General features: G+C 46.8%; 1 protein-coding gene across 1 annotated transcript in view; it reads left to right on the top strand.

Moving 5' to 3' along the window:
- arid2 (AT-rich interactive domain 2) overlaps nucleotides 1-14,749 on the top strand; it is a 39,337-nt gene that overhangs the window by 20,049 nt on the left and 4,539 nt on the right. Inside the window, exons 9-18 of the mRNA XM_061714592.1 lie at nucleotides 1,115-1,211; nucleotides 1,313-1,522; nucleotides 2,425-2,589; nucleotides 4,964-5,042; nucleotides 5,184-5,318; nucleotides 5,435-5,634; nucleotides 7,260-9,640; nucleotides 13,850-13,998; nucleotides 14,095-14,233; nucleotides 14,356-14,441. Coding sequence (XP_061570576.1) covers nucleotides 1,115-1,211; nucleotides 1,313-1,522; nucleotides 2,425-2,589; nucleotides 4,964-5,042; nucleotides 5,184-5,318; nucleotides 5,435-5,634; nucleotides 7,260-9,640; nucleotides 13,850-13,998; nucleotides 14,095-14,233; nucleotides 14,356-14,441 — 3,641 coding nt within the window. The remainder of the gene's footprint in view (nucleotides 1-1,114; nucleotides 1,212-1,312; nucleotides 1,523-2,424; nucleotides 2,590-4,963; nucleotides 5,043-5,183; nucleotides 5,319-5,434; nucleotides 5,635-7,259; nucleotides 9,641-13,849; nucleotides 13,999-14,094; nucleotides 14,234-14,355; nucleotides 14,442-14,749) is intronic.

Genomic DNA, 14,749 nt, shown 5'->3' with positions numbered 1-14,749 from the left:
CCCAATAACAGCAAGGGAAGGTTAATGTGTGTTTTCTTTTCAATGTCTGATTGAATCAAATACTGTTAACAGGACAAAGATTTAATTTAACCTGTGGTCAGTTTTTTGTGCAGCAGCTAGAAGTTTGTTGTTGTAATTCTTGGTTAGCGAACCAATCCTGAACACCTGTTAGATCCGCGGCGGCCGGCCCGCTTTTCAAAAAGGAGAAGCGATGGCAACACTGAGCAGCCAGTGTGGTTAAGTTGGAACTCTTTCAGAATCAGATGGATGAATGTTTAAATAACACGTTCCAGGCATGTATGCAAGGTTTATTGAGTGTGTTAAACCCAGCTGTAGCCGCGTGTGTGTGTGTGTCTGCGGCTTCTGAAGAAATGAGGGCAGATGGCACACTGTGTCACTTCCACACAGTCTGCTTTCTTGAATAACATCTACACTCCAGCTCTCGTCCTTAAAAAAGGAGACCTGCAGTTACGACTGAGGGACGTTGACAATTTAAGAGTTAACAGTACAGGAGTTAACTTCACTTTTAATCATTATCCAGGTTTAGCTCAGTTTGGTGCAGTGTAAACAAAGCCAGCACTACTGGAGGGCTTCTTGTTTATTTATAGAACATAAATGATTCTTGTCTGGAAAGATTTACTGTTCTCCGTTTTAGTCATGCTTGTGCTCTGTTCAGTGCCGTTATTCATCTGATTCTGCGATTAACTTCAGTGTTTTTATGCGCATCGACAAGCCGCAGTGTTTGATTTTGGAAGTTAAGTCTCTGTTCAGGCAGCTCAGCCTCATCCCATCCGGTATTCCTGCTTGATGCGGGCCAGCTGGGTCACTTCTGTGGCGTTCCTTAGTGTCACCGAGCTGCAGCGGCGAGCCTTGTTCTGCTGTCTGGACGGCCAGCACGGATATTAATTCGTTACAGAGTGCTCGGTGATAACGGTGTACATGCTGTACAGCATCACAGCAACTCAGCTGAATTATGTGGAGCGCGCCGCTAAGCCCGTCTATGATCTCCGCGCCGACTCTGCTGACTGTCCACGTTGTAAAATAGTTTCCATGAATGTTCCAGGTCTCGCCAGCTGGCTTAGTGGATGTGAAAATGTTGTTCCACTTCTTGCAGCTCCAGCTGGACCCTGTTGACTTTCGGACGACGCACCTGATCTTTCACACCATCACCAAATGCTTGATGTCCAGGGATCGCTTTCTCAAAATGAGAGGTGGGTGCTCTCGGTTTTAGTTCGGTTTTTCTTCTTTTTCAAAATAAGCTGGTCCCGTAAGTATGAAGTTAAATGAGTGTCTGTGCGTGTGTCCCCTCCAGCCATGGAGATCCTGGGTAACCTCAGCAAAGCGGAGGACAATGGCGTGCTAATCTGCGAGTACGTGGACCAGGAGTCGTACAGGGAGGTCATGTTGCTCCTCACGCTGCCTGATCTCATGCTCCTCATGGCCTCCTTGGAGGTGCTATACCTGCTGGCTCAGCTGGGAGAGATTCCCTGCACCAAGATCGCCTCGGTGGACCGCAGCATAGGTACCAACATGCTGCATCCCCTAACGAACCAACTATTCGGGTTACTTTGATTCATTGTTTGTTTTTTTTTTGCTTATTTTATTTAGGATCCCCATTAGCAACAGCATTAGCTATTCTTCCCGGGGTCCGACATACACACAAATTAAAACTTAATACATAACAGACATACATTATACATGACAGACAAAACAATAATAGACACAACTCCCTTAGTCACAAACAACACGGAGGATAAAACTAAATCACCATCATTCTCAGACATAAATACATAGAAATTAAATCAAATAAAACACCTTCATAAACAATACCTGCTTGAAATGACCTTACCGGGGTTTACACTACCTGTAATTCTATTCAAACTCCATTCAAACTCCATTCTATTTCTTTCCAAATGTCAAATCATAATTGATTACATTTTAAAAGACATTGTTTCAACTGAATCTTAAACAAATCTTTGCTCCGTACATGAGAAATATGAACCGGTATAGAGTTCCAGCCAACCATGGCTCTGTAAATAAAGGTTCTCTGTATCAAACCTGTTCTCACCCTTGGTAATAGGAACCTCCTTTCTGGTGTAATTCTTGTACTGTAACCATGGTGAGCAAAATGATAGTATAATCTGTCAGAGTTGTTTCGGAGATCATGTCCCCAGTATATTCCTCAGAAAATTTAACAAAGTATAAGTAGACCTTTGTCTTATAGACCTTAATATTGCTTATTGCCTTATTAGCCTAGATTATTATGCATGCTGGACACGTCAGATCTATAAGGACACATTAGAGCACAGCGTGCAGTTTTATTTTGAGGGCTCAGAGTTTTGGCAGCTTCTAACGCCCCGTGGTAAGCTTTTTATTTCTTTATTTTTCCCCTCACCTGTACCTGTGTTGTTCCCTGTCCTCCAGACCTGTTGGTGCGGTTGGTATCAATAGACCTTCACACGTTTGGACCCGACGCCCTGACGGCAGTACGGTTGATCGAGCATCAGGCTAACGCGGACCAGGCAGCCGAGGTCCGGCCACAGCTGGTGGAGCAAGTCCCTGCAGCCACACAGGGAACAGCAGCACCAGGTCAGTTCCAGTCCCGCGACTCCCACTAACCAAACACAAGTCACTGTGGGGTTGTCTGTTCTAGGGTTAATGTGAGTGTGCACCACTCTGACAAGGAGCAAAGCAATTATCAACGGTGTCGTGGTTGATCTAAAACCTCTTTGGTCCTTTGGATTTCTTTAATCCAGATGTCGTATCAGTGCTGCTTTACTCACTGAAGCCCAAACAGGATAGAACTGGATTTATGGATATAAAATGAAAACGGTTAAATGTATATGAGAGCATCAAGATGAGGACTCGCAGCTTCGTCTCGTTGTTGCCGATTTAGTGGCTCAGTTGCTTGTTTAAAAATTAAATATGTGGACAGTCTGTTACATGCAGAGATGTATTGCATGCAGAGATGTGTTGGACACACTGTGGCTACATTATACTAAAGAGTGTAGCCTCTGTGTGCACTGCACTGTGACCTGACGGCTCAGTTTACATGTAAATAAGCTGAAAACAAAACAAAAATGATTTCAAAGGTGATTTTACCAGGTTGCATTGGTAAAAGCAGTCACTGTTGGGTCACGGTGTCTTAATAAAAATGCTTTCCACTGCTCAAGCGCAACATTTTCATATATTTTGTCCATCGTAACTGCATTATGAATAAAGCAGCATAAAGGGACGTTTGCAGTTTTGAGCTCAGCGTGTCCCCCATTCACTCTTGTCGTCTCTTGTTCAGTTGCGTTCTGTTTTTTTCCTCCATCATTACTTTGAGTCTTTCACTTTTCTCTGCCATGATGTCAACTGTAGCTCTGTGATCTAGTTTAGTGTTGTCGGGGTACTTGGGTTGTTGGAAGAGAGGACTGACATGGATGTCTAAAGTTACTCTGGACTAGAGCTAGATGGAGCTTCCTGAAACGATTCAAATATTCTTTAAGATAAAAATGTAATCTGGTATTTTAACATGGAAAAACTCTCATGCTGCTTTAATAAATAATTTAGTAATAAATGTATTTGTAGATGATCAAGCTTTTGTTTGTTTCTAAAACAAAAACCTCAGTTAAGTAGTGTTAAAAGTCCCTAAATATTCATCTCTTTCTATTAAATTAAACTGAAGGGTGGTATCTCTGTTAGCTTAACTTTTTTTTTTGTTTTCTTGTAAAGCAATGATGTATAAAACATTTTAAACTGATAAATCTGAAAACGTTTATTGCCTTTTGACTTTAGGTCCATGGTTCTGAGCTGCACGTGGACTGTTCTGAATCAAGTTCACTCGAGCTTTTTGGACGCAGCTCTCCCATAACAACATGTTAGGATCTGTTTTATTTTAGTCATTTCAGTCTCTTCTGCGTACTGATGCTCTCCAGCCTTTCAAACGCTGCTAGCAGGAACGCTTCAGTTGGTGCGTGCATCTGAGTGCAAAGACAAAGTTTTCAGCTCCAGACTAAAGATTAGAATATTTTCTGGTCGTGTTTCCTCAACTACAACCAGATTCCTTGTGAATCAAAGATCGACGATGCTCCTAATTGGTTTCAGACACAACTCGCATCATGTTGCGGTGAGACGAGACTAAAGACATGCAATGATATTGAATACGTTTGTTATTTCTTGAAACATGATGACATGTGAAAGACCACCACCTTACACCCAACAAGACTTCATGGTTTTCTTCTGGCTGGAAATTTGCCTACAAGCTGGAAATGTTTTGTAAAAATCTCAGCCGTTAGGCCGGCATTAGCCGGCCAGCAGTGACGGGAGGAATTACTTTGGAAGTGTAGTATTTCTTTTCCTTTTAAAAACTGAGATCACTTGCTGATTGCGTGTTATCCAGGTCAGTCATGGGGCGGGGATGTCACAGGAGGATCCAAACGATCTTTTCTTTTGAAAAAATAAACCCATTTTTTGAATGGCATGCTGAAATAAGTGTACTGAGAATTTGTAATCTCTGCTCAAAGCTTTTAACTATTTGAAGTTAAGTGTGTGTTGCCAATATATTCTGACCCACCTGTTGCTTTGGTTAAAAACCTACTCAAATATTGATGAGAAGTGCTGTATGCTTAAACTTGAGTGGCTGCTGCGTATGCATGTCTCCTAAAGCGGTTATGTGAAAGTTAAACTGGGCTTTAGCAAAAGCTGTAAAGCATACTAATCACCATACTGCAACTGTGTGAATCAGCAGGCGACCCCTTAATGCAATCAAACCCTCCTAACCTTGAAGGTGCCGTTCCTCTGGTGTCTGAGCGCCTGTAGGGACACTTGTTCAAAGCTACTAGTCTGCTGCCCTCTAGTGGAGAGCCTGGGTAGCACTACACATGTCAAGGAAATGAGAAAAGTGGAGAAATTCACAACTTTTTATTTTTATTTTTAAGATATTTTAAATATGTTCTTCCTTTTTGTCTCATCTCCTCAGCAACGAGGGTTTCAGCTCAATCTTCTCAACCCCCGCCTGGCATTGTCGAGCTCGATGGAGAAAAGTTTACGCTGCAGTGGTGAGATTAATTGATTCATGTACATAATGTGATGCAGCAACTGAAGGAAAACACAGACGAGGTGTCTTAGCGAGGAAATGTCAGCTTCGTGCCTGCTTGGATTCTAACCCATCTGTCCACGTTTTCTGTTCCTGCCAACAGGCTCAACGCACACTTTGAGACGAACCCTGAGGGCTCGGTGTCTCGGTCAGAAATGTACTCCGAATACCTGGCGACGTGCAGCAAAATGGGGCGAAGCAACATCCTGAACTCCACCGGCTTTCTCAAATGTCTGCGGTCAGTCGTCATTCCAAAGTCTCATCATCCTCTTTAGTTGGATATAATGTTTACCAGGATTATTAAATGCATAAACTCTGTTGAGGCACAAGACTCACGCTTCCTCTCCACCACAGAACTGTGTTCCCCAACCACACGATGCGGCGGCAAGAGGAGTCCAAAGTCAGCGGCCAGGTTCACATCCTGCTGGTAGGGTTGAGGCGAAGGGCGATCCCTCTGCCTATCCAGCTGTACTACCAGCAGTCCCAGCAGCAACAGCAGAGCCTGCCAGCAGCCCGACACGAAGCCCCCGGAGACCCTCAGGCTGTCCGTCCAGGTACCGGTTCTGTTTGTCTCGTCTTCCGCTGGAGGTAATGCTAATGGCAGCTTCTGCTTGGTCAGCTATCCGCAGCGGCAGAAGAGAAAGATGGTTTAAATGTCATGTGGGGCGTAGCTGTGACCCAACAGAAGGCTCGCCAGATTGAGTGTTTCTGTGGAGGATGGCTTCGGTCTCGCAAAGGGAGCAGAGCTGGTACCACTGAGACCTGCTCTTTGCTAATTATGACGACAAACATATGCAAGAAACCTGCAGGAGTGTACAGGACTGTCTCAGAAAATTAGAATATTGTGATAAAGTTCTTTATTTTCTGTAATGCAATTACAAAAATGTCATACATTCTGGATTCATTACAAATCAACTGAAATATTGCAAGCCTTTTATTATTTTAATATAGCTGATTATGACTTACAGTTTAAGATTCCCAGAATATTCTAATTTTTTGAGATAGGATATTTGAGTTTTCTTAAGCTGTAAACCATGATCAGCAATATTAAAATAATAAAAGGCTTGCAATATTTCAGTTGATTTTTAATGAATCCAGAATGTATGACATTTTTGTAATTGCATTACAGAAAATCACAATATTCTAACTTTCTGAGACAGTCCTGTACTAGTGAAATTAAAAGTGAAGCGGTGAAGGTGCATTCTCAGGTCTAGAACCGCGACGAGGGAGACTTTTGACAGATTTTATTTCAGTATCTACAACTGAATGAGTTCTGGATATGTGGTTGGTCAGAAGGATAAAGTCTGACATGTTGGGATTTGTATGCAACTTTGCTGTTTTAAGTTGTCTTGCCCGCGTGATGTTAGCGTGTCAAAGGATGTACAGTAATCCCTGGTTTTTCGCGGGGATTACGTCTCAAAAAAAGAACCCGTGATAAGTGAAAACCGTGAAGTAGTAACCTTTATTTTTTCTTTTACAATTATTATACAAGGCTTCAAATTTGCGGAGATCAGCACCGCCCCACTGCGACCTGAGTTATTGGATTTGAACGGGAGAAAATGACAAAAAATACAATAAGTACAGTAGGACAAATTGTGACTCGTCTGTATTTCACTGCTCTTCTGACTGCCGCTGCATCCTGACTCCGCTCTGTAGCGTCTTTTTCTTCTAAAGCTCGCGGTGCAGGTGTGTTTTTTCGAGAGAAGAACATAGTTATGGGTAATTTTCGCTCTTTTTTCTTCGGGGCAAAAAGACTCTTATAAACCGACATGCCACCATCGATTATATTTGAGAACTGTAATGAACGATTCATTAAAGGGTCCCATTCTTGAGCTGCTGCTGAAGTTCATTGGCCGTTCTCAGCATTGTTGCCAAGCAACCAGCGTTATTGACACAGGAAGTGAAAAAGCGGGGAGACTGTTTAGCCAATCAGAATGTAATCCACGATGCACAATGCAAATCTGTGAAGCAGTGAGACGTGAAAGGTGAACCGCGTTATAGCGGGGGATTACTGTACTGCATAAAGAAAAATAATCCTTTTCCGGCTGATTTTATCCATGGTTGATTTTAACTTGTAGCATTTTGAGATTTGTTTTTAATGAAAAGTGTACTAGAAATAAAATGTATTATTATTATTATTAATCTTGTTGTTGACCTGTGTGTATGTTGTCGTTGCCAGGGTTACCTCTCGGGCCGCAGTTCCTCCGGTCCCTGGCCCCCCACCTCAGCGTTGCTGCCGCCACGTCCTCCCCGACCGCACCCACGCATGAAGCTCCCCGTGGAAACCACGCGATCGTCCCCCGCCACCCGATGGCCGCGCAGGTGTCTCCGCAGGTGTCGCCGCAGTTACCCGGTTCCCCGGCGGGACAGCAGCAGGTCCGGCCGGTGCCCATGGTCCAGGTGGCAGCCCTGGCTCCGGGCCCCCAGAACCACAGCCCCCGGAGCCCCGGCCCCGTCTCTCAGCATCAGCAGCACTCGCCCATCCTCCCCACGGGAACGCCCGTCACACTCTTTCAGCCGGTCCCACAGGGTCACATCCTCACCGCCAGGGTACAAGGCGTGTGCCCCCCCATCACCCAGAATCCACCGCTGTCTCAAACCCCTCCCCTGCCCGGGCAGCTGGGCGGGCCCCCGCAAGGAGACCCCCAGTGTGCCGCTGCCGCATCAACACCCTCGTCGCTTCAGGGAGGGGTTCCCAACTCCCAGGGCTCCCGTGTCACATTTCAGAACATCGCCCCCAAACCAGCGCCCAACCAGTCCGGCGGGGCGGCAGCCGCGATGGCCACACCCAACCAGCAGCCTCAGCCTCCGCAGCAGGCCCAGAGCGTCGTCATAGTGGGCCCTAATCCTCAGCAGAACAGCGCCTACGCCCCCGCCATACACCAGATCGTTCTCACCAACCCCTCCACCATTCCCGGCGCTCAGACTATCCAGATAGCGGGGCAGCCCGGAGCGTCGAGCCCCTGCCCGCCCCCCGCCTCCAACTCCAACACCCAGGTCCCGCCCGGTCAGACTGTCAACCATCCGCTGTCCCTGAAACGGCACCACCACCAACAGCAGCATCAGCAACAGCCACCTCTTCAGATGATCTCTCCTTCCTCTCAGCCTACCTCCACCGAGTCCAGCTTGATCAAACAGCTACTGCTTCCAAAGCGAGGGCCTTCTACGCCCGGGGGGAAGTTAATCCTGCCGGCCCCCCAGGTGCCCCCTCCCAACAACACGAGTCCCCAGGTCATCTACCAGGCCGGCTACGGCACCCAGAACCCCTCTCCTCAGCCCCAGCAACTCAACGTCCAGCTGGTCCAGGGCCAGCTCCCGGCGGCCGGGGCCCCAGCGCTGCAGACGGTTCAGCTCCTGCCAGGCCAGATCATTTCCACGAGCAGTCCAGGGGGCACCGCCATCATTCAGGGTCCCACCGCAGCTGGACAGGTTACGTTCACGGTGGTCCCCGGCACCGGCTTCACCGCCACCGCTCCCGTCGCCGCCGTCAGCCAGGGGGGCGTCGCTCCGGGGGTCCCCCCTCCTCCGTTCTCTTCTGGATCGGCGCCCCACCACGTCCCGGCAGCCCCGCCACCTCCGCCGCCTCCGCCACCACTGCCAGCTCCCCTCAGAGGGGACCGAATCATTTGTCAAAAAGAAGAGGAGGCCAAGGACGCCACGGGGCTGCACATCCACGAGAGGAAGATCGAGGTGATGGAGAACTCGTCGCTGGCAGAGGGAGACTCCTCCAACGGCAAAGCGAGCAACGGCGACGTGGCGGCCGGTGCTAAGCTGCTAAACGGTCAGAAGTGCATGGAGTCCAGTCTACCTCCATACCACTCAGGGAACAGCCAGGGGGCGCTCAATGGCCCGGCCATGGAGAGCCACCCTGCAAATGGGAAGCAGGCCCTCTCCCCCAGCCCCAACACGCCCCACGAGGGCAACCCCGACCCTAAAAAGACTCTCGTCAACGGGGTGTGTGACTTTGACCGGGGCGACGGCGGCGGGAACTTTAACAAAAACATTCCAAATCACATCGCTTCCAAACAGTACTTGGGGAACGGGGAGGTGGGCCCCTCGGATAAGAGTCGCAGCTTAGACCCGCATGTCCCCAGCCCTCCCCCGCCCCCGCAGGACACTGCCAAAGCCCAGCAGGCGGAGCGCCTGGCCAACGGACCCCAAGCAATAGGCCACCGGCCTTCCTCGGAAATGACCAACGGACCTATGGGGCCGGGCCACGCCGCGCCCGTACTAAGACAGCAACTGCTCCCCAACTCCAACCTCCCCTCCACTGTTACCTCCCACAGTCCCGCCGCCTCTCCCGCAAACGGAGTGGCGCCGGAGGCTCGGGGCCTCAAGAGGCCCGCGGAAAGCGAGGACCGGGGCTCGGCGGCGTCCTCGGGAATCCCCAACAAGGTGGGCGTGCGGATCATCACCATCAGCGATCCCAACAACGCCGGCAGCAGCGCCACCATGGTGGCGGTGCCAGCAGGAACAGACCCAAGCACAGTAGCCAAAGTAGCAATAGAGAACGCCACTCAGCAGAGGAACTGCTCCCCCACACAGGCAGCTGGCACAACGGTGAGTCACACTGGGGTCGCCCTTATCCACCACGGGCTTTCCTGATCTGGTTTGCCATAAAAATGAGTTTTGACTGTTTGTGACAGACACACGAGGGAAATCCTGGAGGATTCGCCTCCGTCACGTTACAGGGGCCTTTTGTGTTCTTTGATGTAATAGCTGCTCTGTTCTCGTTTGACACGTTTTAACAGCTCCAAATCAATGATCTGGAGCATTTGGATGAAACACCATCTGCTTACAAGCTGAATTTACCTAGTTTGTGGATTTGACCCAGAATACTGTGCTATGACTTCAGAAGCTCTCGCTCCTGTCTCCATTCACCCTCCTGCAAGCTCCGTGCTGCGTTAAAATATAAAGAAATTAAACCTGCAGCAGGGAAACCATGAAATGATGTAGACACAAAGCCAGAAAGGAGCACTGGCTTTGTGTTCACTTGGCATTAAAAATGCTTTTCAGACATCTTAGTGTGAATCACCAGAATAAATCCTTCTCACACTGATGTTCAAACTAAACTTAGAGACGAACTCTAATGGATCGGTGGCGGTGTTTTAATGATTTAGCCTTTTATATACCACCACAAATGATTTGATCAAAGTATAGACTTTTTAATTCAAGTGTAGGCTGCAATTTAAGAGGTCCATATAATGTCATTGAACCATAAAGGAATTATAGCTATTAGAGTTAAATAAAGTACCTCCATTTTCCGGGGCTGACCGAACATAAATGAACTGGCCAGATGCTGCCGTTTCCTTGGTTACTTCAAGGTAAATGAAGCCTGTAAAAGCTCCGGAGTTGATATCAATTATTGAGTTAGCCGTTTGCAGCCGTTTGAATGGAGCTACAGATATGATGATATGATCTCCATGTAAGCCGGCCACGTTGGGGGAAACTACCGTATAAATATTACATGTTAGATCGAAAACACGGAAGAGCTCAGTGACAAACGGGTTGGAAAACCATCGAATATGATTAAAGTTAAACATTTCCATGACACTTTTGCAAAACGTAAGCAAAAAAATTGCGATAAAGGTGGAGCTGCAGGGGTTCTGTGTTTTCTTTTCATAAGCATAACATAGGTATCTCTAACTCGCCGTATCGTGTCCTCACAGACTTCTTTCAAAACGATGAAAAAGAAGATCTTGACTTTAAGAAAATGGACCAAAACAGCTTTTAGTCTTTGACAAATTATAGCAATTGCTGCTACAGCTGTTTTGACAATACTCAACAGAGGATGATCATTCAAATGATTATTCTAAGGCGACGTCCTCGTGTGATGCATTAATCTGTAGGTGTTTTTAGACTGGATCCCGCTATTACCGCTGGATGATGGAACGCCTTTACCGCGTGTTGGTAATGTAAACGCACGGCGTGTTGTTTGTCACCTCGGGCCTGAAGGCGAGCTGAGGGGAAGGAAGGCGAGCATAACCTGCGTGGGCCTGTACAAAGACGGATTATCCCCACATCAGCAGGATTTATACGCCGTCAGACAGGTGTAGTTTTCAAAACAAGGATGGATGAACATGAGCATGAAATTTCTTTGGCCGGGTTTTGCTTCTTGCAAAGACCCGGTATTTAATTTTTGTGGCCACTTGTTCAAACAATGGACCATCTTTTGTGGATCGGGGCAAACGCAGGTTTATGGCGTCCTCGGCTCTGAGTCTGAGCAGCTGGTGGATCTCCTCGTCTCCCCAGTTACTCATCTTGCAAATATAGATCCTCCTTGTGACCTCCTGCAGCTCCTGTTACTCTCATCAGCTGTTTCCTTATTTTATACAATAGTAATAAATAAATAACACCTTCCCTGGTGGGTTGTACTCCGGTTACGTGATCCACAAACCCCTCCAGCGACCCGCCACCCCGCGTTAGTTCTGTTTACATGAGACCTGACTCGTGGTTAATACGACCCTCTGAGGAGAGGCGGAGTGGGGGCAGCTCGGCACGCTACCCTGCGTGTGTCAGTGTAAAAGAGGCACACGACATGCTAGATCCGTGCATTAAACGCGGGGTATTCTTCACTGTAAAAGAGGCTATCAATGATTCAGTATTACAGCACATCTACATTGCATTAATAAGGCCAAAAACAGCTGGAAACTAGACTTTGATTACCTTAAATCAGGGGTGTCGGAGTCCAGTCCTCGAGGGCCGGTGTCCCTGCAGGTTTTAGATGTTTCCCTGCTTCATTACACCATGATACAAGTGACTGTGTCATTAACAGAACTATCCAGACTTTGATGACAAGCTGGTGACGATGATTAATTAGAATCAGGTGTGTTAAAGCAGTGAAACATCTAAAACATGCAGGACACCGGCCCTTGTGGCATTCAGTTTGACACCTGTGCCTTAAATCACATGTGTCGGAGTCCAGTCCTCGAGGGCCGGTGTCCTGCATGTTTTAAATGTGTCCCTGCTTCAGCACACCGTGATACAAGGAGCCGTGTCGTCAACAGAACTGTCCAGACTTTGATAACAAGCTGGTGACGACTGTTAATTTAAATCAGGTGTGTTGATGCAGGGAAACATCTAAAACATGCAGGACTGCATATAGGACTGGAGTCCGACAGCCCTGCCTTAGATTGGCCGATACGTCTCATCCAGTGACGTCTGAGATGTGCAAATGAGAAACAAGGGTGTCTGAAAAACCATCTCTTCAAATTGAAAAAAGGTTAAGGCAGTTTTTTTTTTTTCCAAATTAGAGGTGTTGGACAAGTTCATGATTCCAGGTTTTTCTGTGCGATATTTAGGTTTTGTTTAAATCTAGATGTAATGGAAATGTGACTTGAGTATCGGAAAATCCTTTGCAGGGAAAAACCCCTTACAATTTAAGCAAAGTCAGTGATAATCTGGAGAAGGCAGGCATGTAATTGCAAACTCTACAATGAGCAGACGCACATATGAACGTTAATGTATAGAGTTTGTAGCAAGGTGCAAACCAGTCATAACTTGTAAGCAGAGGTGGGTAGAGTAGCCAAAAATTGTACTCAAGTAAAAGTACTGTTACTTCAGAATAATATGACTCAAGTAGAAGTAAAAAGTAGTCATCCAAATAATTACTTGAGTAAAAGTAAAAGTACTTGGTGAAAAAACTACTCAAGTACTGAGTAACTGTTGAGTAACATCTGATTTATTTTTTTAACACAACCATTCAAACAGACAAAAGTACAAAATAATCATCTTCAGGCAAATTAAATCAATAAAATAATAAAATATATTAGAATTAATAAAAAATAAAAATGAGCTTAAATTAAAATAATCTTAAAGTAAATTCAAGTACTTTAATAAATAATAAAATAAATAAAATAATAACAGAATAAAAAAATGAATTAAGCACAAATAGCACAAAATTTCTTGTACTTTTGTTTTTAACCAGGCAGAACTAAAACAAGCCCATGAACTCATAAACTCTTTGTGTGTGTCTGTGTATATGTGAAAAAAAACATGCAAAAACAAACATTTTTCCCATAAAAGGGATAAAAGGTTGGTAGTCTAGTGGCTACAGAGGTGGGCTTGGGTCTGGAGGACCCTGGTTCAAGCCCCAGAATGGCAACCAAGATGACAATAGTAGTAGTAGATAGCCCCTTTCACACAGAGATTCCGCAATATTGGTGTAAAGAAGTCCTGCCAATACGCCGCCTTTGTTGGTTCACACAGAACCATACAACGCCGGCATAACGCCGCTCCCGTCTGTAAATTCACACAGCATGCCGGCGTTCCGCAATCAGAGGCGTGACGACAGCGTCAGTCCGACCGTCATGTCAGCGGCATGCCGGCTGTGTCATTCACACAGACCCCGTTTCGTCTCTGTGACGGCTCTGTGACTACCTCCGCTGCCGGCTTATTGGTGGGGCCACTTGGCCCCCCCATTCCGCCTCCGTGACTTTCACACAGAACAGCGAGGCGGCTTAAAGGCGCAACGTTCCCGCCTCGAACTGGCTGTGTGAAAGGGGCTGATGTTTCATGCTCTGCATGTCTGGAGGTTAAGAAAGTGAAGCCAGTTAAGACCATGTGGCTCTCACCGATACCCACCTCCAACAACAAAGCTGCTGAGTGAACAACTCCTGCCGATAGACTGGCTGGTGTTACATCTCAGCCGACACGTTGATTCTGATTTTGTGTAACTATCAAGCACCTGGCTCCTTATCTGTTGGCGCTCGGTGTCTGCATCCGTCCTGTACTCGTGTGAATCCCCTGACTGTTGAATGTCTCCCGCAGCCCACGGTTAGCCCGCCCCCCGTCTCCCAGCCGTCACCAGCAGGGAACCACAGCCCAAACCTCCCCGCACAGCAGACCCCCACGGCGCCGCCAGAGCCCAGCCGGAAAGCAGGGCAGAATTTCAAGTGTCTATGGCAGTCGTGTAAACGGTACGTCGCCGCAGATCAGCACATCCGGATGCCCTCGCCTGTTGTCTCTTCACGAGCCTGCTTCAAGCGTCTGCTCTCCCTTTTTCCTCTCTCTAGATGGTTCGAAACGCCCTCTCAAGTATTTTACCACGCAGCAACGCAACACGGGGGGAAGGATGTGTATGGAGGTCATTGTCAGTGGGAGGGGTGTGAACCTTTCCCCCGGCAGAGACTGTCCTTCATCACACATCTGCAGGTAAAAAGCCTCCGTTCTTCTTTTGAGTTTTTATTCTGTGTTTATGTTGTATAAAATGACATCATACTTCAGCAGCAAAAGAGTCTGCAGATTTATTCTAAACAACTTCTCTGTTTTCCCAGGATAAGCACTGTTCTCGAGAGGCTTTGCTGGCTGGACTAAAGTTGGAGGAGCAGCGGGCGCAAAGTCCCAATCCGACTTCTTCCCAGTACGTACATCCTTCTCTGTTTGGCTCGTGTGACTCGAGTGCAAGACGAAAATCAAATATTGAATGAATGAATGAATGAATGAGTGAATGGTTTATTTCGGACAGAATACATTGAGACATTTACATGTTCATTTCACAAATAAAAAAAAAGGTAAATAGAAATGTCCGAAAAAGGAGTAGGCTGAAGCCAAGGGCTTATTATAGCCTATCCTGTGCAGTGTATATCATTCACACAATATGGCATCCGGTGGATGATAATACACAAATAAGAAAAGAAATATATAAAAAGAAAACAAAGAGAAACTGTC

The sequence above is a fragment of the Cololabis saira genome, chromosome 23 (genome assembly GCF_033807715.1).
Source record: "Cololabis saira isolate AMF1-May2022 chromosome 23, fColSai1.1, whole genome shotgun sequence".
NCBI lineage: Eukaryota > Metazoa > Chordata > Actinopteri > Beloniformes > Belonidae > Cololabis > Cololabis saira.
The sequence above is the reverse complement of the archived record's forward strand: the minus strand, read 5'-3'. Positions and strand labels throughout refer to the sequence as shown.